General features: G+C 42.5%; 1 protein-coding gene across 2 annotated transcripts in view; it reads right to left on the reverse strand.

The window, feature by feature from the left end:
• AP1AR (adaptor related protein complex 1 associated regulatory protein) overlaps positions 1 to 22695 on the reverse strand; it is an 83863-nt gene that overhangs the window by 45972 nt on the left and 15196 nt on the right. For both annotated transcript variants that reach the window (XM_073640692.1, XM_073640682.1), the window contains exons 2-5: positions 20023 to 20071; positions 15985 to 16011; positions 14473 to 14498; positions 2785 to 2881 (exon numbers count right to left, since the gene is read on the reverse strand). In XM_073640692.1, the coding sequence (XP_073496793.1) occupies positions 2785 to 2881; positions 14473 to 14498; positions 15985 to 16011; positions 20023 to 20071 (199 nt within the window). The remainder of the gene's footprint in view (positions 1 to 2784; positions 2882 to 14472; positions 14499 to 15984; positions 16012 to 20022; positions 20072 to 22695) is intronic.

The raw sequence follows: 22695 nt of genomic DNA on the forward strand, positions 1-22695 counted from the left end.
CTTGCTATCATTGTTTCTCTTCAGTTAACCATGGTTATCTCTAAAGAAACACGTGCAGCCATCATTGCACTGCACAAAAATGGCCTAACAGGGAAGAGTATCGCAGCTACAAAGATTGCACCTCAGTCAACAATCTATCGCATCATCAAGAACTTCAAAGAGAGAGCTTCCATTGTTGTCAAAAAGGCTCCAGGGCGCCCAAGAAAGACCAGCAAGCGCCAGGACCATATCTTAAAACTGTTTCAGCTGCGGGATCGGACTGCCAGCAGTGCCGAGCTTGCTCAGGAATGGCAGCAGGCTGGTGTGAGTGCTTCTGCACGAATTGTGAGACGGAGACTCTTTGAGCAAGGGCTGGTTTCAAGGAGGGCAGCAAAGAAGCCACTTCTCTCCAGAAAAAACATCAGGGACCGACTGATATTCTGCAAAAGGTACAGGGAGTGGACTGCTGAGGACTGGGGCAAAGTCATTTTCTCTGATGAATCCCCTTTTCGATTGTTTGGGACATCTGGAAAACAGCTTATTCGGAGAAGAAGAGGTGAGCGCTACCACCAGTCTTGTCTCATGCCAACTGTAAAGCATCCTGAAACCATTCATGTGTGGGGTTGCTTCTCAGCCAAGGGAATCGGCTCACTCACAGTCTTGCCTAAAAACACAGCCATGAATAAAGAATGGTACCAGAATGTCCTCCAAGAGCAACTTCTCCCAACCGTCCAAGAGCAGTTTGGCGCCCAACAATGCCTTTTCCAGCATGATGGAGCACCTTGCCATAAAGCAAAGGTGATAACTAAATGGCTCATGGAACAAAACATAGAGATTTTGGGTCCATGGCCTGGAAACTCCCCAGATCTTAATCCCATTGAGAACTTGTGGTCAATCATCAAGAGACGGGTGGACAAACAAAAACCAACAAATTCTGGCAAAATGCAAGCATTGATTATGCAAGAATGGACTGCTATCAGTCAGGATTTGGTCCAAAAGTTGATTGAGAGCATGCCAGGGTGAATTACAGAGGTCTTGAAGAAGAAGGGGCAACACTGCAAATATTGACTTGCTGCATTAACTCATTCTAACTGTCAATATAACCTATTGGTACTCATAATATGATTGCAATTATATTTCTGTATGTGATATAAACATCAGACAAACACTAATAAAAACCAGAGGCCAGCAGATCATGTGAAAATATAATTTTGGTGTCATTCTCAAAACTTTTGGCCATGACTGTATATACCAAAGCCAAAAGTTAATTCCAACCGTGAAGCATGCTGGAGGAAACATCATTGTTTGGGGCAGTTTTCCTGTCTGGACGCCATACGAACATTGAATTTAAAAGGTGTAAAATATTTCCAGGAAGAATTTAAGTGCAGCTGTCCATGATGACTTCAAGCTGAAGAGACATTAGTTGATGTAACAAGACAACAACACACAAGTAAATCAACTTGTGCACTCTTGAAGGAATAATAAAAAAAAAGGTTTATTATTTAGAAATGTCCAAGTCATAGTTCTGACCATAACCCTTTTCAGATACTGAGATATAACCTGAATAGGGCTGTGCACACCAGGCATGCCGACATATTGAACTTAAACATATGCAGGGATGAATGGTCCAATATTCCCCTGAAGTGTAGAGCAAATCATGTTTGCAGCAGCAGGAAATATTTGGTGGAGGTGATTGCTGCTTACTGGGATCTACCAGTAATTAAATTCAATGTGTCACTTACATATTCTCCCTACAATGTGGAAGTTTATTTTTCCATGCTCAATATAAGACACATACAACTGTTTGTGCTGTATTAGTTCAGTTAGATTGCATGTTTTTATAATTGTGACTTAGAAAACAATCAGACCACATTTTGTTAGCAATCTATGCAGAATTAAGGGGAATTCCAAAGGGTTCACTTACTTTTTTCTTGCAATTGTTCAATTTTGAGGCAGAAGAAAAAATACATTCTGTGGATTAATGATGTATTTCCAGCTATAGGAAAGGCTGTTTCCAGTTTCAAGATACCTGTGACAAAAGAATAGCTCTGGCCTGCAAACATGGCTGCCTGACCGCAGCACTGCTCTTGTGGATGGAGAAATGTCAAACCTCAGTCATCTTTAAAAAACTAATCGAAAGCCTTCCCCAAAAATGGAAAGCAGCAAAGAGGAAACTACATGAACCACTAAAGCTCACATGAAATAATACACAATGTAATATAGTGGGTGTATATCTGGCAAAAATTAAGAGACCACTGCAAAATTTTCAGTTTCTCTGATTTTTCTCTTTATAGGTATATTTTTGAGTAAAATGTACATTGTTGTTTTAGTCTATAAACTACTGACAACATGTCTCCGAAATTCAAAGCGAAAAATGTATTTATTTATTTGCAGCAAATGATAAAGCGTCAAAATAATAAAAAAGAAACCGTGCTTTCAGACCTCAAATTCCTCATGTTTTTAACCATGATTTTTAATCACAGCTTTCATGCGTCTTGGCATGCTTTCCACCAGTCTTTCCATGATTTCCAATAGAAAACTGTTCAGTGGTCTCAATTTTTGCCAGAGCTTTATATATTATAATATATATAGACATTTTTTTCATTAATTTTTTTTTCAGTACTATAAGGCCATTTTTGCCAGAGCTTTATATATTATAATATATATAGACATTTTTTTCATTAATTTTTTTTTCAGTACTATAAGGCCATCCATATGTGATCCGTATTATCAAGTATTCAGTACAAAGGGAGCAATTGTCCATTCTCACAGTTTATATGGAAGCGATGCAGAAATAGTCATTACCTCATTCTGTATCTTCACATCGTCCACTTTCTGACGCTCAGTAATGGAATTGTAGTGTCTTTCCTTTAGGTCTGATATTTCTTCCTCGCTTAAGGGTCTAATAAAAAAGTAAATTAAATCTTTAGCCAGTGGTTCCATCTGGTCACGTTACCAAATTAAATTTAGTAGAATAAATAATGTTCAGAAGATGCTTCACTGCAATTTTGCAGCAGCTGTATTTTGTATGTTGGTGAGACCATGTGTGACGTGAGTAAAGGAAAATTAATTTTAAGGTCATGTTCACACGTTCAGTATTTAGTAAGATTTTTACCTCAGTATTTGTAAGCCAAAACCAAGAGTGGAACAATCAGAGGAGAAGTATAATAGAAACACGTCACCACTTCTGTATTTATCACCCACTCCAGGTTTGGCTTACGAATCCAGAGGTAAAAAAAACTCACCAAATACTGAACGTGTGAACATGGCCTTACAATTCTGGAGAAGATTTAGTGCAGTTCTCCCCACTGGCTGACATGTTTGGGTTCCAACAAATACATTGGAATCTGTGTAAACAGTAATATACTGGAATAAAGGGACTACAAAAATTTTTTAATACTACTATACAAGTTTTCCTTTTTATCCTTGTAGTGCTTAGTTAATTCAAGTGAAAAAATGATTGTCATTGTCACGTCTATTCTGTATATGACCTCACGTGAGGTTTGTCTCATGACCAGCACGTCCACGACACATAAAATCTGAAAAAAAAAAGGTGCAGCACTCTAAAAATAAATAGCTTTGTGCCCAATGTTCAGTCAGCTACATGAAATATCCCCAGAATGAGAACTTCCGAGCACCAGTAATATAGGACCAAAAGTTTGTGTCAGCTTTTTAAAGGGAATCTGTTGCCATGTTTTTGCCACCAAATCTGAAAGCCGCATAATGTAAAGACAGAGAACCTGATTCCAGTGATGTGTTACTTATTGGGCTGCTTCATGTAGTTTTGGTAATCTCACAGTTTTAACAGCACAATATTATCAGAGGACAAGTAAACCTGCTACAAACACGATGGGTTGTCATTAGTGTTGAGCATTCCGATACTGAAATATCGGGTATTGGCCTATATTCGCGGTATCGGAATTCCGATACTTTTACAATATCGAATACCGGAATCGGAAGTTCCCATAATGCCTGCGCTCTGCAGTGTCTCTGAAGGATGACAAGCTGGATGGCAGCGCTCAGCTGAGATCCAGCCTGTCATCAGAATGCCATCCCAGCGTGGGAGAATTCTCCTGATTGTTTAAAAGCCGGCGCGCGGTAAAAAGCCGCCGGCTTTTAAACAATCACACAGCCCCATACTGCTTCCCCGCAGCCTCCCACCCCGATCCTCCGCTCCCCTCGCCACCTCCCATCCCGATCGTAAGTTAGGACCGGGCGGGGAGCGCAGCACCAAGGAGCGGGGAGCGAAGAACCCGGGCGGGGAAGCCGGCAGTGAAAAGACTTCACCGCCGGCTTTCCCGTTCTGTGCTGCGCTTTCCCGCCGGTTATTTCAAATGAACAGCTGAGGTATCAGGTGATGCCGATCAGCTGTTCATTTGAAGTCGCCGCGGTGCCCTCAGAGGGTTCATGTGAGTTCATGCTTGACTGCATTGCATGAACTCACATGAACTTTCCCACGGCCGCACAGGTCAGCCTCACCTCCCAGACCGGTCATGATTGGTGTGTGTGGGTGTCTGTGCGGGTGTGCGCGGTGTGTGGGGTGTCTGTGCGGTGTCTGTGCGATGTCTGCGGGTGTGTGCGGTGTCTGTGCGATGTCTGCGGGTGTGTGCGGTGTCTGTGCGATGTCTGCGGGTGTGTGCGGTGTCTGTGCGATGTCTGCGGGTGTGTGCGGTGTCTGTGCGATGTCTGCGGTGTCTGTGCGATGTCTGCGGGTGTGTGCGTGCAGGCAGACATAGGCCGATGTGACACTACTACTCCCATCGGCCTATGTCTGTCCCCCGTCCACTCGTGCCAGCTCGATGGGAGCAGTAGTTCCCATCAGCCTGATCCTGCTATTTAAATTGCCCTACTGTGTCCCCAATAAATATTAAATACATGTCATTGGTGGCCAGTGGTTGCCTACAATAAATTAGTTCATACATTACCTGTCCCCGCCGATCGCCACCTAAAATAAAGTAAAAAATAAAAAACTACACCTATACTCACCTAGACACCTAATTCCCCGAAGCCATCGATCTCCTGTAATAAAATATAAAATAATAAACCACAACCTTATCCTTACCCCTCCGTAGTAGTCCACGAGTGTCCCACGAAGATCTCCAGTTTAGAGCAGCCACATAGAATGTGACCGCTCTGAACCGCTGCCGCCGCTAGAATGATGGGGCCGTAAAGCAGCCCCGTCATTGCATAAGCGGGTTCGCCAGAGTTCAGGCAGCGCTGCTCCGGTCAGCTCCTTTACGGCCCTGCTGTATCGTGAGAAATTCCCACGGTACAGCAGTGCCGTAAAGGAGGTCTCCGGAGCTGCGCTGCCTGAATGCACTCCGGTGACCTCAGTCAGTGGCTCCTGCTGCCGGGAGCAGACGTGTTCCCGGCAGTGTGAGCTTACAGCAGCCATGCACAGCTGTCACCATCTCCAGATGTGACAGCTGTGCATGGGAGATCAGCGCAGGAACGTGGACAGGTAAGTATTTTTTTTTAGTAAACTAAGAATTAAATAAAATGGTGTGTTTTATTTCAAATAAATTATTTTTTTCTGGGTGTAGTGTGTTTTTTCTTTTTAACACTTTGTAGGTTAGTAATGGGGGTGTCTTATAGACGCCCATCATTACTAACCTGGGCTTCATGGCAGCTGGCGCTGACATGAACCCCAGCCCCATTACCCCCTGCCACCGCACCAGGGCAGCGTGGAAGAGCGAGGCTAAGTGCCAGAATTGGCGCATCCTATGGATGCGCCATTTCTGGCGCGGCTGACGGCTGGTGTTTCTAGCCTGGGAGGGGGCCAATATTCATGGCACCCTTCCTGGGCTATTAATATCAGCCCCCAGCTGTCTGCCTAGCCTTTGCTAGCTATTAAAATAGGGGGGACCCCACGTCATTTTTTTTGGGGGGTCCCCCATTTTAATAGCTAGTAAAGGCTAGGTATTCAGCTGGGGGCTGATATTAGTAGTCTGGGAAGCTCCGTGGGTATTACCCCCTTCCCAGGCTTCAAACATCTGCCCCAGCCGTCTGCTTAACCTCCGCTAGAGACTAAAATTATGGGGGATCCCACGCCAATTATATTTTTAATAAATCCTTTATTTTAACACTAAATGACACTTGAGGGGTTAATAAAGATGCAGTCCCTAAATTATTATTTATTTTTTAATTAATTTTTCCCAAAAATTTTGACATGGGCTTTGCCATATTTTTGTATGCCAGCCAGGTACAGCATCCAGCTTCTATGAACGCGCCATTTTCTGGGGTGGCTGCGGACTGCAATTTGCAGTGGGGGGGAGGCCCAGAAAGCTTGGGTCTCCCTGCACTGCAGATTCCATCCCCCAGCTGCCTAGTTGTACCTGGCTGGACACAAAAATAGGGAGAAGCCCCACGTATTTTTTTTTTTAAATTATTTAATGAAATATTTTTTTTTAAAAAAGGGCTTCCCGATATTGTTGTGTCCGGCCAGGTACAAATAGGCAGCTGGTGGTTGGGGGCAGCCCGTTCCTGCCTGCTGTACCTGGCTGGACACAAATATAGTGCGAAGCCCCACGTCAATTTTTTTTTTAATTATTTCAGGAAATTCATGAAATAATTAAAAAAAAATTGACGTGGGGCTTCGCACTATATATGTGTCCAGCCAGGTACAGCAGGCAGGAACGGACTGCCCCCAACCACCAGCTGCCTATTTGTACCTGGCCAGACACAACAATAAAGGGAAGCCCTTTTTTTCTTAATTATTTCATGAATTTCATGAAATAATTAAAAAAAAAAATACGTGGAGCTTCGCTCTATTTTTGTGTCCAGCCAGGTACAACTAGGCAGCTGGGGGCTGGAATCTGCAGCGCAGGGAGGCCCAAGCTTTCTGGGCCCCACCCGCTGCAAATTGCAGTCCGCAGCCACCCCGGAAAATGGCGCGTTCATAGAAGCGCCATCTTCTGGCGCTGTACCCAACTCATCCAAGGCCCTGGTGCGGTGGCTCACTGGGTAATAAAGGGGTTAAGGCCAGCTTGGCATTATCAGCTGGCCCTAAGCCCGAAATTCATGGGGTCACGCCAATATTAGACATGACCACCATGAATTTCTAGTAAAGTATTTAAAAAAAACACAACACCCAGAATAAAGTCCTTTAATTGAAATAAACACACAATTCTTTATTGTTCTAAATTAAACCATACTTACCATCACGCCCATTCCAGCTGAAGCCAACGATCTCCTGCAATAAAAGAAAAATAATAAACCAACCTCATCCTTACCTTCCCATGGATCCCACGACAGCTTCAGCTCTGCTACATCGAGATGACAGGCTGGACCGCAGCAGAACGCTGCCATCCAGCCTGTCATCCCGCAGACACTGAGAAGCGCAGGCATGCTTGCGCTCCTCAGTGTCTCTCTGTGACGTCATCCGGATGAGCCGAGTTCATGTCCAATGAACTCAGCTCACCTCATGCACGTCACTGACAGCGTGGGAAAATTCTCACGCTGAAGCGCTGAGTGCAGGAGAATTTTCCCACGCTGTCAGTGACGTGCATGAGGTGAGCTGAGTTCATTGTCGGCTCATCTGGATGCCGTCACAGAGAGACACAGGAGCGCAAGCATGCCTGCGCTTCTCAGTGTCTGCGGGATGACAGGCTGGATGGCAGCGTTCTGCTGCGGTCCAGCCTGTCATCTCGATGTAGCAGAGCTGGAGCCATCGTGGGAACCATGGAAAGGTAAGGATGAGGTTGCTTTATTATTTTCCTTTTATTGCAGGAGATCATTGGCTTCAGCTGGAATGGGCGTGACGGTAAGTATGGTTTAATTTAGAACAATAAAGAATTGTGTGTTTATTTCAATTAAAGGACTTTATTCTGGGTGTTTGTGTTTTCTTTTAACTTTGACTATGGGGTTAGTAATGGGGGTGTCTTATAGACGCCTCTCCATTACTAACCTGGGCTTGATGTCAGCTGGTATTATAAGCTGACATCAACCCCAACCCTATTACCCCACTGCCACCGCTACAGGGCAGTGGGAAGAGCGAGGCTAAGTGCCAGAGTTGGCGCATCCTATGGATGCGCCATTTCTGGGGTGGCTGACGGCTGGTGTTTCTAGCCTGGGAGGGGGCCAATATTCATGGCACCCTTCCTGGGCTATTAATATCAGCCCCCAGCTGTCTGCCTAGCCTTTGCTAGCTATTAAATTAGGGGGAACCCCACGTCATTTTTTTGGGGGGGTCCCCCATTTTAATAGCTAGTAAAGGCTAAGTATTCCGCTGGGGGCTGATATTAGCAGCCTGGGAAGCTCCATGGGTATTATCCCCTTCCCAGGCTTCAAACATCTGCCCCAGCTGTCTGCTTAACCTCCGCTAGAGACTAAAATTAAGGGGAACCCCACGCCAATTTTTTTTAAAATAAATCCTTTATTTTAACACTAAATGACAAGTACAGTAAGCAACACTGTCACTGTACTTCATATATATGTGACTGACATGTTTCTATCTATCTAATCTATGTATGATTCTCTATTCCTTCTATTCTAAATTGTCGGGTACAGATGCTGAATTGCCGGCCGGCTTTCTTAAAGAGACAGTGCATGAAAACACTAATATTTTTTTTAATAAATCCTTTACACTAAATGACAAGTACATTAAGCAACACTGTCACTGTACTTCATATATATGTGACTGACATGTTTCTATCTATCTAATCTATGTGTGAAGCTCTATTCTTTCTGTTGTAAATTGTCGGGTACCGGTGTATGCGCTGATGAATTGCCGGCTTTTCGCATAATACATTCTACATTATTCTTAGTTGTTTTACTTCATGTAGAATTAACCTACAAGGAAAGAAAGGGTTTATTTTCATTCCGATATTTCTGTCCCATTGACTTGCATTGGTTTCCGGTATCGGAATCGGCGATATCCGATACTTTTTGAGTATCGGTCCGATCCAATCCGATACGATATTTCCTGATATCGGAAGGTATCGCTCAACACTAGTTGTCATGACAGCTGGGGATCTGTTGATGACCCCCGTACCTGTCATTACAATCCTCCTGTGAATGCCGGCTCATGGCCAGCGTTCATAGGATATTGTGATTTCTACTAAACATAGAATGTTGAAGCTCTGCTATGTATAGCACAGGTGATCAGATGATCAGCTTCAAGTCTAAAATGGAATAAGAGGCAATCAAAACATGGTATCTACCCTTAAATGGTATCAACAAAAATGTCAGTTCAGGGAGCAAAAATAAGCCCTCACCCAGCACCAGATCCTGAAAAATGGAAATGCTATGGGTCTCAGAAAATTGCAACAAATGCAAAAACTTTTTTTTTTTTTCAAACAAATTTAGGAATTGTTTTTCGCCACTTAAATAAAAAATAAACTATACATGTTTGGTATCTGCGTACTCATACTGACCTGGGGAATCATAATGCCAGGTCAGTTTTACCATATAGTGAACATGGTAAATAAAAAACTCAAAAAACTATTATGGAATTGCACTTTGTTTGCAATTTCACCGCACTTGGATTTTTTCCCCCCGTTTTCCAATACACTTTATGGTAAAACCAAAGGTGCCATTCAAAAGTACAACTCATCCTGCAAAAAATAAGCCCTCATATGGCTATATTATTGACGGGGAAAAAAAAAAAAGTTATGGCTCTTGGAAGAAGAGGAGCAAAACAATGGAAAATGCCCATAGCATGAGGGGGTTAATGTACGCATTAAATTTCACAGGAATTTATAGAAGTGTACAGATGTTAATAGATCTACTTACATTCCTTTAATCTAAGGCCCCTATTTACATAAAAAAACATGAGACAGTGATGTCACAAAAGTCCATTTGATCTTACTATTGGCCATTTATGAAGGAGTCAGAGCTGGTGTGGAAAAATAGAGTCGGAGTCTGAACCTTGGGATTACCGACTCAACAGCCCTTACAGAGCCATGGCTTCTGTTCATGATGCCATAATATTTTGCCGGATCCTTCATACGATGGATGCCAACTTTGTCATACAGGCCCTTTTGACACCTTGGAAGCTAGTTTACCCTCAAACCTGATCGAAAACCCTAAGGAGTCTAAGAACAGAAATATGAATGCAGCCTTAAATAGTAAGATTTAATAACAGCACATACTGTACTTACACTAAAATACTGAATGCTCAAAGAGTAACCATCGTTTTAATGTTTATTTCATAAATCAATAGCACACATGAAAATAGGCAAATTTGTAATATATCTTATCACAGAAATCAGCTTTCTCCTCCTCCTGGACTGTAAAATCTGTATTTAATGAAGACAGAGGTTTCCATTACTTAGATAGGAAATGACAGTTGGTGCTTTTAAAATTGTATGGAGGGGGAGGAGCTTGAGGCAGACAGAGATTCAGCTGCAAGTTCTCCAACTGTCACCTCCTATCTAGGTAATGGAAATCTGCCTTCACTGAATACAGATTTTACCTGTGAATAGAGAATGATGGATCAGTCCTGAGAGAGAAAGAAGCAGATTCCTCAGAGTTTCTTATTTTTAAGTGTACTATTGATTTATGGCAAATAAATTTAATTAAAATGATTGATGGGAAAAATAGTTAAACTTCTTTTGAATTTTTTTTGGGTGGTTATCATCTGTCTCCATGATTTCCTTGTTTGTGGAATATTTGGCCTTCCCGGGAGGGAGTTTGAATTCTCAGATGGAGATAAAATTCCCCTTTTGGAACGGGACGAAGGGGGTGTCCGGATTTCTATTTCTGCCAAGGACAAATTGTTTATGGTGGGTTTTGGAGACGTAGTTCAGGCACCATAAAGGCAATCCAACATGTACTTCTGGCAAATCATGGTCTTTACCAATAGTTATGTGACCATTACGCAAACTCTTATGTGACCATAGACCTTATAAAAGATGAGTCCTTGTCATAATTCTCTTTAAAGACAACCTGGTGTGTTGTTTTTTTGTTTGTCTTCCGATCAAAGTCCTGGTTATACCTATGCCGATCCACCTGATGGTGACTAAGAAGTCTCCCATATGGTTGCTCTTTATAAAAAAAACCATGAAAGGTTATCCACAAATACAATGGAGACCATCACTGCTAATGAACCTGCTTGACCATGAACCTTCAAAATCCATCTCTGACAGACACTGGGTTATACAAGTTTCTAAAATGAAGGGATCAGCAACTTCCCTTTGTAAGTGAAAAGTGCTTCGACAGGACAGAAGAACACATTAGCATCTCCCAACGGGAGGCGTGCAAGACCTCAACCCTGCACCAAGCTTCGCATGGCTAGATGGCTTAAACACGTCCAAGTAACAGATTTTCTCAGGGTCCTCAGATAGCCTACAAGAACAAAGACAGCGAGGAAAGATTGAAAAACTCTGAATCCTGCTAAAACCATTAGGCTGTGTGCCTACGATGCGGTTTTTAAGCGTTGCAGCAGCGGCAAAAAAGCTGCAGAAATGCTTAAAAAACGCATGGTAGAAGGCCTGCCATGGTCCCCAATGATAATCCGCATGTGCTGTGCACATGCTGCGGAAATTTCTGCTGCGGATTATCATTGCGAAAAAAAAAAAGCAGCACTAACAATTATTTTGCGTTAGTGCTGCGTTTTTGCCGCCATTGACTTGCATGGATTAAGTATCACTGAATCTGTACATGCGGATTCCATGCGTTCTAATGTGCGGATGGTACCCGGGTCTGGAGGACAGGAGACTCTCCTCCAGACCCAGGTACCATAGAACCTGTAAAAAAAATAATAAAATAAAAAATAAATGTTATATTTACCTTTTGATGGCCCCCACTGCGCTCGTCCTCGCATGCCGGCAGATCGCGCTGGACTGAAGGACCTGCGCTGACGTCATAGTCATGTGACGGCAGGTCCTTCAGTGTAGTGTACCGCGCGCTGCCGATAAGGGAGAACGGAGCGAAGCAAGACTCCGGGGGGCCATCGGAAGGTAAGTATAGATTTATTTTTTTATTTTTTACCATTCTTTAAGGTCACACTATATAAATCCATGCCGTTTGCATGGATTTATATAGTGTGACCAAGTTGACAAGCACTTTCCAAGTGATGCTAAAATCGCTTGGAAAGCGCTTGACAACCCGCATGCGGAAATGCAAGTGAAGAACGCTTCACATCCGCTTGTCCCTGGCAGGAAAAACGCATGTACAATCCGCATGTACAATCCGCATGCGTTTTTTCTGCCAGGGAGATGCAGAAACGCTCAGGAAAAATCCAGATCATTTCTGCATCGTGGGCACATAGCCTTAGGCTACGTTCCCAAGATGAGTTTTTGATGCTACATATTTTTGCTGCGCCAAAAACACATCTTCTAGTTCCAGCAAAGTCGATGGGATTTATAGAGATCTCATGCCCACTTTGGTTTTTTTTTTTTTTTAAATCCGCGTAAAGAAACCTGAAATCCACAAGTTAATTCCTCTTGTGGATACGCCGAGTTATCTGTGTGGACTGTCCCCATAGAAGTGCATTCGAAATTAAAAATCAGGCAAAAAACGCATATATGTACTAATAAGGCCTGTAATCTGCACATGACTATATCAATAAAGTTTTGTCAAAGCCAAATACCAGGCAGTATAAAATACAAAACAGCTTTATTTAAAATTGGACACACCAAAAAGACAAAGCCGCAGTGTCAAAAATGTGTTAAAATGCACTTAAAAAAAGCCAAGTAACCTAATATACATAATAAGTGCAGAAAACCTGCAACATCCAAAGTCACCAAATACTCATAGTGGGAATATAGCCATAGCGTATGTGCACAAGTTGAGTATTTGCAGCACAATATTTCTGCACCAAAAATGCAACTTTTGGTAGGAAAAATGCTGAATTTTTTTTTAAGTCTTTTGACACGGTTTTGACACGTATTCCTCCCATTCATTCGAGTGGATAAAAAAAGCTGCAAAAAATGCTAAAGGAATGGACATGCTGCAGATATGAAACCGCTTCAAATCTGCAAGGAAAAATAAGCAACATATGCATGCGATTTCAAATCTCAAACACTTAGATGGGACAGGAAACACTTTTTTGCAGAAAAAAATCAAGATAAAAACAGGAAAAATATGCAATGTGTGCACATTACCCTTAGGCTGGATAAACTTCCCCAAGGATTATAAAGCCATTCTGATGTGAAATATCAGCAGGACTAAGATCTCGCTAATAATTGAAGTAGTTTATATTGCGACACCTGCTAACACATCTGCTTTAATATGAGGCTGTATATAGGCATTTATATCTGTTATATCAAATGTTCACTTTTTGGAGTGGGGCAATCTGGATATTAATAGGTGGGCAGCTGTGATGAAGCCAGATATCCTCTATCAGCATCACAGGAGCACCCCCCTTCCCTCCACCATCTCATTACAATTCTGCTGGTAGATGAGGGCAGCTGCAGGAAAGTCATAACGTGATCCATGGAGGAATTTCTGATAATTCAATTCTCTACCGCAATGCTCCTCAAACTACGAGGTGAAGCAAGGGAGGCAGTTTTGACAGGAATTATTTTAAGTGCAGGCTTTGTTCCGGATAAATTCACTTTGTACTTGTTTCACAGTGGGTTCAGGAGACACATGAAAAGTAATTGATTATTTTTTAAAATTTTGGCCTAATTTTCAACCACTTGGGGTGACACCAAAGCATTACTATTACTTGCTGATGAGGCCACAGTAGAGAAATGTTTGAGAAACCTTCAAACAGCAAAACGATTAAAGTCTCAATAAAAGTCCAAAATACTGCAGATATAAAGTCTCTACAGGGTGGGCCATTTATATGGATACACCTAAATTAAATAGGAATGGTTGGTGATATCAACTTCCGATTTGTGGCACATTAGTATATGGGAGGGGGAAAACTTTTCCAGATGGGTGGTGACCATGGCGGCCATTTTGAAGTCAGACATTTTGGATCCAACTTTATTTTTTTCAATGGGTAGAGGGTCATGTGACACATCAAACTTATTGAGAATTTCATAAGAAAAACAATGGTGTGCTTGGTTTTAACGTAACTTTATTCTTTCATGAGTTTTTTACAAGTTTATGACCACTTATAAAATGTGTTGAAAGTGCTGCCCATTGTGTTGGATTGTCAATGCAACCCTCTTCTCCCACTCTTGACACACTGATAGCAACACCGCAGAAGAAATGCTAGCACAGGCTTCCAGTATCCATTGTTTCAGATGCTGCACATCTCGTATCTTCATAGCATAGACAGTTGCCTTCAGATGACCCCAAAGATAAAAGTCTGTATATTGGGGCCACTGTCATCGCAATATCATACAAAGTGCTCAATATCATTACTTCTGGAAACACACCAGCGGCACCTACACAGGACTCATCCTGGAAAAGCTAAGAGGAGCACATTTCTATAAGTAAGTGAACTGAAAACGTATTATATTCTCAGCGATCAGAGCAGGAGGACACACAAAAAAGAAGTTCTGACAGATCTTTCTTTTTTTTTTTTTTTTTTTTTTTTTAAGACCATTCGTACTTAAATGAATGAGAAATCTTGAGTTTTTTACATTGACAATATACCTTTGGCTGCTTCCTGGGCTTTCACCCTAGAGGAAAAAAAAGAACAATACATTACTCACATTGTTAAAAAGTTCAATATTATAACAATACTGCCATTGTAAAATTACTATTTTGGCACTCCTCGATAAGTACACTCCCCAAAATGCTAAAAATCGACCAACTTTTACAGAAAAAAGTAATTAAAAAAAAACAAACTTGTTTTATCGCTAGACGCCATGCTGATTACTATTTTAATTAAGAAAGGCTGCAGGTAGTGGATTGGTAATGCAAACCAGACCTCCTTCAAATCATTGTACCCAGGAGGAATGTAGGCATGAAAGAAAAATGTATACGTGTACCAGATATATAGTATACAATTAGGCTTAAAGCATTATTCTCCACAAAAAAAAAAAAAAATATAGGGGATAACATACTGAACACAGGGGTCCAACTACTGGGTCTCACAGTGAACCAGAGATCAGGGCTCTGGAAACCCATTGTGAATCAAGCAGGGGTGTGCATGCTCAACCTTGGCTCTATTTATTATGTAAGGACTCCTAGAGAAAGCAGAGCGCTGAACTCAGCATTCTCCCGCTGTCCTGAAGACAATGAATGGAGCAGAGGCTGAGCATGAGCACTCAATGCAGAATGGGACTGCAGTCAGACCCCCAGCGATCAGCACGCTATCCCATATCTGACAGAAAGGAAATAACTTGCTTCTATGGTGAATAGCACTTCAAAATATACACTTTTCCTTAGGCCACGGCCCCACTATCAGTATTTGGTCAGTATTCGGTCAGTATTTTATCTCAGGAGTGAGAGCCAAAACCAGGTGAGGAACAATCAGAGAAAAGGTATAATAGAAACAAGTCACCAATTCTGCATTTATCACCCACTCCTGGTTTTGGCTCCCACTCCTGAGAAAATACTGACCAAATACTGACAGTGGGGCCGTGGCCTAAGTGTCCACATTCCCTTGGTTAGATTGACTTTTCCTCAAGTTTCCCTTGAAGGAGTCAACAGTGTTTTTTTACAATGTGACCCTGCTCTCAAGACAGATATAGATCCCAGTGGTGGGACCAGCATCTATTAGATGCAGATATGCTATAAAGTCCCAAATGGGAGTAACCCTTAAAAAGTCAATACCTTTTAATGGCTAAAATGATTTTGAAAACTACTTTGCATTAATGTCATCATGCCTGATGAAAAGCTAATAGTAGTAAGGGTAATTTATGGTCATAATGCAGCAAATGTTCACTCCTGAGTCAATGACCTATATGGGAACTCTGCTCCCTATTTTCCGCTTACTAATTAAGTATATATTTCAAGCCTCTGAATAGTTACCTGTACAGTAACTTTTTTCTACCTCCATGTAACAGGACAGAATACTGTTTCAGAAGTATGAATGTGCCCCCATCCCTTTCACCCTCTCCTGGATGCACATTATATAGGTCACATTAAAATGTTTATTTGTGCTCAGTTTTTACAAATGGTGCCATTTTGTGACTACCAAAGTAAAGTATATATACATACCTCATCACTTTCTACAAGGTTTTCAAACTGTTGGGAAAAAAAAAATATAAATGTTAAAATTGAAAATTCAATAATACAGAAAGGTCCTATACTACAAAATACTAAAAACCGTTTGTTTGTTTTTGTGTGAATGAAAATGAATGTTAAAAACCGTGTCACCAGGTTTTTTTCTGCCCCATCTGAGAGCAGATTAAAGTAGGGGCAGAGACCCTGACTCCAGTGATGTGTCACTTACTGTACTTCATGCTGTAGCTTTGATAAAAAACTGTCTTATCTGCTGCAGCTCTGTTAATTCTCTCAGTAATAAGCTCCAGCTATGTAGTCTTGATCTTCATGAGCTTTATGTATCCCTGTCTCTCACCACTGATTGACAGCTGACTATGCACATTATAGGCAGAAAGCTGTGCAGGCAGAAAAGCTGTGGATGCAGATACAGGCTGGGTTAGAGAGAACTTATCAGGGAGAAGACTAGCAGAGCAGCAGCAGATAAAACCGTGATTTACACTGCTCAAAAAAAAAAAAAGGGAACACTCAAATAACACCTCCTAGATCTGAATGAATGAAATATTCTCATTGAATACTTTGTTCTGTACAAAGTTGAATGTGCTGACAACAAAATCACACAAAAATCATCAATGGAGATCAAGTTTATTAACCAATGGAGGCCTGGATTTGGAGTCACCCCCAAAATTAAAGTGAAAAAACACACTACAGGTAGATCCAACTTTGATGTAATGTCCTTTAAACAAGTCAAAATGAGGCTCAGTATTGTGTGTGGCCTCCACGTGCCTGTATGACCTCTCTACAACGCCTGGGCATGCTCCTGATGAGGTTGCGGATGGTCTCCTGTGAGATCTCCTCCCAGACCTGGACTAAAGCATCCGCCAACTCCTGGACAGTCTGTGGTGCAACGTGACGTTGGTGGATGGAGCGAGACATGATGTCCCAGATGTGCTCAATAGGATTCAGGTCTGGGGAACGGGCGGGCCAGTCCATAGCTTCAATGCCTTCATCTTGCAGGAACTGCTGACACACTCCAGCCACAAGAGGTCTGGCATTGTCTGGCATTAGGAGGAACCCAGGGCCAACCGCACCAGCATATGGTCTCACAAGGGGTCTGAGGATCTCATCTCAGTACCTAATGGCAGTCAGGCTACCTCTGGCGAGCACATGGAGGGCTGTGCAGCCCTCCAAAGAAATGCCACCCCACACCATTACTGACCCACTGCCAAACCGGTCATGCTGAAGGATGTTACAGGCAGATCGCTCTCCACGGCGTCTCCAGATTCTGTCACATGCGCTCAGTGTGAACCTGCTTTCATCTGTGTAGAACACAGGGCGCCAGTGGCGACTTTGCCAATCCTGGTGTTCTGTGGCAAATGCAAAGTGTCCTGCACGGTGTTGGGTTGAGAGCACAACCCCCATCTGTGACGTCGGGCCCTCATACCACCCTCAGAGTCGGTTTCTAACCATTTGTGCAGACACATGCATATTTGTGGCCTGCTGGAGGTCATTTGGCAGGGCTCTGGCGCTGCTCCTCCTGTTCCTCCTTGCACAAAGGCGGAGGTAGCGGTCCTGCTGCTGGGTTGTTGCCCTCCCACGGCCCTCTCCACGCCTCCTGGTAGCACCTCCAGCCTCTGGACACAACGCTGACAGACACAGCAAACCTTCTTGCCACAGCTCGCATTGATGTGCCATCCTGGATGAGCTGCACAACCTGAGCAACTTCTGTGGGTTGTAGAGTCCTTCTCATGCTACCACAAGTGTGAAAGCACAACCAACATTCAAAAGTGACCAAAACATCAGCCAGAAAGCATTGGTACTGAGATGTGGTCTGTGGTCCCCACCTGCAGAACCACTCCTTTATTGAGTGTGTCTTGATAGTTGCCAATAATTTCCATCTATTGTCTATTCCATTTGCACAACAGCATGTGAAATTGATTGTCAATCAGTGTTGCTTCCTGAGTGGACAGTTTGATTTCACAGAAGTTTGATTTACTTGGAGTTATATTCTGTTGCTTAAGTGTTCCCTTAATTTTTTTGAGCAGTCTATATCAAAGCCTCAACAAGAAGTCCAGTAAGTGATGCATCACTAAAATCATAGTATTTGTCCTTATTTCAAGCAGCTCTCAATATTTATGCTTGCCAATCTAAGGCAGACTGATTTTAAAGGGGCATTCCCACAATAGAAAGATGGTCCTGTCCACTGGATAGCAGATTACTTACATATTGCTGGGATCACCAACACTCCCGAGAATGTGGTCTCTGCAAAGCCTCGTCTGAATTGAATGGAGGTGGGCATAATCGACCTTCACTCCCCATTCATTGTCTATGGGACTGCTGGAGAAAAATGAATACAGCACAGACATTTTTACCAGTCCCACAGACATTGAATGGAGCAGAGGTTGAGTGTGCTCATCTTCTCTCCAATCAGAGGGGACTCTCCAGACCTCAGTCTCAGGAACAGATCCCTCCTTCTCACCATCACTGGGCGATACCATGAAGTGATAACTTTCAATTGTGGGAATACCCTTTCAATGTTAGAAACCTTCCTGGGAGACTGGGTTTGTCCATCACTTTTTATATTAAAAATGGAGCCATGGTTGTCTGAAATTAAAAAAAATAAAATTATATATATATATATATATATATATATATATATATATATATATATATATATATATATATATATATATATATATATATATATATATATATATATATATATATATATGACTCACCTACAAGATCCTCTACCATTCCTACGTTCTGCTGCCTCATGGACTCTTTGCACCAGTCACATGGAAGAGGAGGCAATCAGTTTCCTAATTCTATCTTCTAGCTTGGACAGCATGTGACTGCTGCAGGCAGTGAAAAGCACCCCCAAAGTATGATGTTTCCCCCATCATGCTTCACAGTTAGGACGGCATTCTTGGGGTTGTACTCATCCTTCTTCCTCCAAACACGGTGAGTGAAGTTGATACCAAAAAGTTCTATTTTGGACTCATCTGATCTCATGACCTTCTCCGATGCCTCCTCTGGGTCATCCAGATGGTCACTGGTGAACTTCAAACCAGCCTGAGCATGTGCTGGCATGAGCAGGGGGACCTTGCATGCCCTGCAAGTTTTTAATCCTTGACGGCGTAGTGTGTTACTAGCTGTAAAGTTTGAGACTGTGGTCCCAGCTCTCTTCAGGTCATTGACCAGGTCCTCCTGTGTAGTTCTGGGCTGATTACTCACGTTTCTCAGAATCACCCTTACCCCATGAGGCAAGATCTTGCAAAGAGCCCCAGACCGAGGAAGATTTACAGTCATCTTGTGCTTCTTGCAATTTTCTAATAATTGTGCCAACAGAAGTGGCCTTCTCACCAAGCTGCTTGCCTATTCTCCTGTAGCCCATCCCAGCCTTTAGCAGGTCTACAATTTTGTCCCTGGTGTCCTGAGACAGCTCTTTGGTCTTCGCCATGGTGAAGAGATTGGAGTGTGATTGAGTGTGTGGACAGGTGTCTTTTATACAGGTAACGAGTTCAAGCAGGTGCAGTTAATACAGGTAATGAGTGCAGAGTAGGAGGGCTTCTTAAAGAAATTCTTGCTGGTTGGTAGATGATTACATACTTATTTCATGCAATAAAATGCAATTTCATTATTTCAAAATCATACAATGAGATTTTCTGTTTTTTATTTTTTGATTCAGTCTCTTACAGTTGAAGTGTACCTACGAAAAAAATTACAGACCTCTGCATTCTTTGCAGGTGGGAAAACTTGCAAAATGGTCAGTGTATCAAATACTTCTTTTCTCCACTGTATTTACTGGTAACATTCTAGTTTGAGATGATAACAAATGCCAGGATCACTCGGGATCCAGAGAGACTAAACACAAAGACATCACTTTTGTTGAATTTATATGATTGAGGCTAATATAGTATGGAGAAACAAAGCAAAGTAATGGTCAGACAAACAAACAGTATGATCCAGATAGAATGGATAGTGACAAATGAGTTTTTTATATCAATTATGCAGAGAGTGGAATCTGCTTACCTCAATAGTATAGTGTTCACCTCGCGAGCAGGTTCTAAAATATTTGGATCTGCAGGGGAAAAACAAACATTTTACAAACTATTTATTGTATAAACCTCCTAATAAATGAATTCTATGTATTGCCCATGGTTTAAATAATGAGCTGACGTTCACATTTCTGCATTCCGCCTCGACTTCATAGAATCATCTTCAGAACGGCATTCCTGAGATTTTACAGTCTGTGGTTTAATCAGTCCCTTCCTCCAATCTTCATTACCTATAGATCTCTCCTTCCATATGTTTTAAACACAATTGAGACTTATATTATTACAGTTTGGATAAGAAACTGCTTAAAGTGCAGAAACTTTGCTGGTCCGGCAGAGCCACATCTAAATAGCAGCCCATGTAATATATGGTCAGATCAGGTCTGCAAAAATGAGAGCCACCAATACATAGCAGCTCTCATGCTGGCTCGTAAAGGGGCACAGGAAAAGGGGTTGTTTAAGAAGTAGACCCTAGATGCTTTGATAATCCGCCACTTATAAAATACCGTCAATCTAACAGCAAAACTGAAAAAGGCACAGAGCAACTCCTGGTGTAGGGTCGCTAAGAATGATACAGTCCCCTGATAAATGGTGGTCACGTTTTTCAGTTGTGTAAAGACACAACAGCTGTGCCACATACCGTATACACGTAGGTCTATTTGTGGAACTGTAGTTACTGGATTTTTGAAAGCCCAAGATTGTGCTCTCCACGAGTGCTCTCAAGAATGTGAACTGTGCCCCACAAAGAAAGAAAAAACACAGTGCCAAGAATGTGGTAAATGGCAGCCCACTCCAAAAAAGAAAGGCTCCCAACAAATCATTCCTTGTCTTTCCAGTCCAGAAGGCCATGGCAGAAGACAGGGATTAGTAGCTTTCTTTAATCGAAGCTCAGGGAGAGACGGTCATGCTCCCAACATCCAGCTGGGCTGCCACCCAAGTGGAACTAGGAACTGAGTCTAGGCCAGCCCTCCACCAAAACGTAAAAGAGCCAAAGTTTGGAAGGGGACGTGGAACCCAATGTCCCTAGACTCCTCACCCCCTACTCTCAAGATCAAACAGCAGGAAACCCATAAAGGAAAAGCATCCTGAAGGCCTTGTGAATATGATGGACACATGGTGAATAAAAAAACTATTAAAATTAAGTGACGGATTTTTCAGTTTACGTGCTTGTTCACACGACCATATAAAAAAAATAGTCAGTTTCATCCAGAAAAGTAGAGATACAAAAAGCTGGGCACTCATATGACTCAAGAAATATTTTCTTAATTTATTTTTAATAGGAAAAGTGGAGTACAAAAAAACGGACGTTTCGGCCACTGCTGACCTTCATCGGTGTACAGTACAATGCAACCAGTAGGCATGGAGTGGACAGATGTCCCGTGGGTGCGGTAGCTTAACTGCAGAGTAAGAGGAACAAGAATCCTGGCGGTCGGAAGGTCTGTTTTTTGTACTCCACTTTTTTTTAATTAAAAATTATGGGCGCCCATAGGAACAAGCGGCGGATACCGCGTTCCGACAGGATTCTTGTTCCTCTTACTCTGCACTTAAGCTACCGCACCCACGAGACATCTGTCCACTCCATGCCTACTAGTACTGTATACCGATGAAGGTTAGCAGTGACCGAAACGTCTGTTTTTTTGTACACCACTTTTCCTATTAAAAATTAAGAAAATATTTCTTGAGTCATATGAGTGCCAAGTTTTTTTATATCTATACTTCTGGGTTTGGACCCTGCTTGAGCACCTACTCATCCCAGGCGTGCGGTAGTTTTTTGTATATCATCCAGAAAAGTGGGACAATTTTTTTTCTCACTTGTCATCTGTGTGCAATCTGAGCGCCCTGTCTAGTGATGCGACCAGCCAGTGGGTGGGGTCGAATAGAGGGCGCAGCCTCACTCCATACAAGTGTTAAGAAGCGAGGCTGCACCCACTGGCCGGGAGTATGTATAACCCGGCGAATCTGACCTGGGTCAGATCCTGGCGAATCTCAGCAGAGTTCAGTGCGTGCCGTGGGGGGATTCGTAATCTGCAGTCACTCAAAGTGACTGTAGACTTATTGATTTAGACTGAACAACCCCTTTAAGTTCAGCCTGAATGTAGTGGATAATCGGACGTGTTGAGGCACAGAATTCCAAAGGATGGGGATACTCAGGAGAAGACTTACAGGCGATTGGGTAAGGAACGTACGAATGTGGAGGAGAAAAGGAGGTCTTGGGAGGACCGGAGATTACGTGTGGGAAGATATCAAGAGATTATGGATGACTTTGTAGTTCAATGTTAGTAGTCTGAACTGGATACATTGGGAAGATGAGAGCCAATGAAGGGATTTGTAGAGGGGAGAAGCAAGGAGTATCAAAGGAAAAAGGTGGATTAACCACTGACTCGAAAAATACTACACTTTATCCAAAGGGGCTGCAGCCATTGGGATTCACTGTTAAGGGGTTGTCCGAGCTGAATGAGAAGAAATAAATTAGGCACTTGCTTCCATCACTGCCTGTAGTATCGTGCACTGCACTTTATGGCGACAGCTTTAGTCATAGGTAAAAAGGATATGAGCCACAATCAACACGTTGCATGCAATTTCTCGTTCCCCCCAAAGTGAATGTGGCGATTACGTTTGTCCTCAGAGTGGTAACGTGCACCGGATAACC

This window comes from Phyllobates terribilis, unplaced genomic scaffold (assembly GCF_046119375.1).
Source record: "Phyllobates terribilis strain yellow unplaced genomic scaffold, ASM4611937v1 Scaffold_1__5_contigs__length_1240528914, whole genome shotgun sequence".
In the NCBI taxonomy this organism is placed as follows: domain Eukaryota; kingdom Metazoa; phylum Chordata; class Amphibia; order Anura; family Dendrobatidae; genus Phyllobates; species Phyllobates terribilis.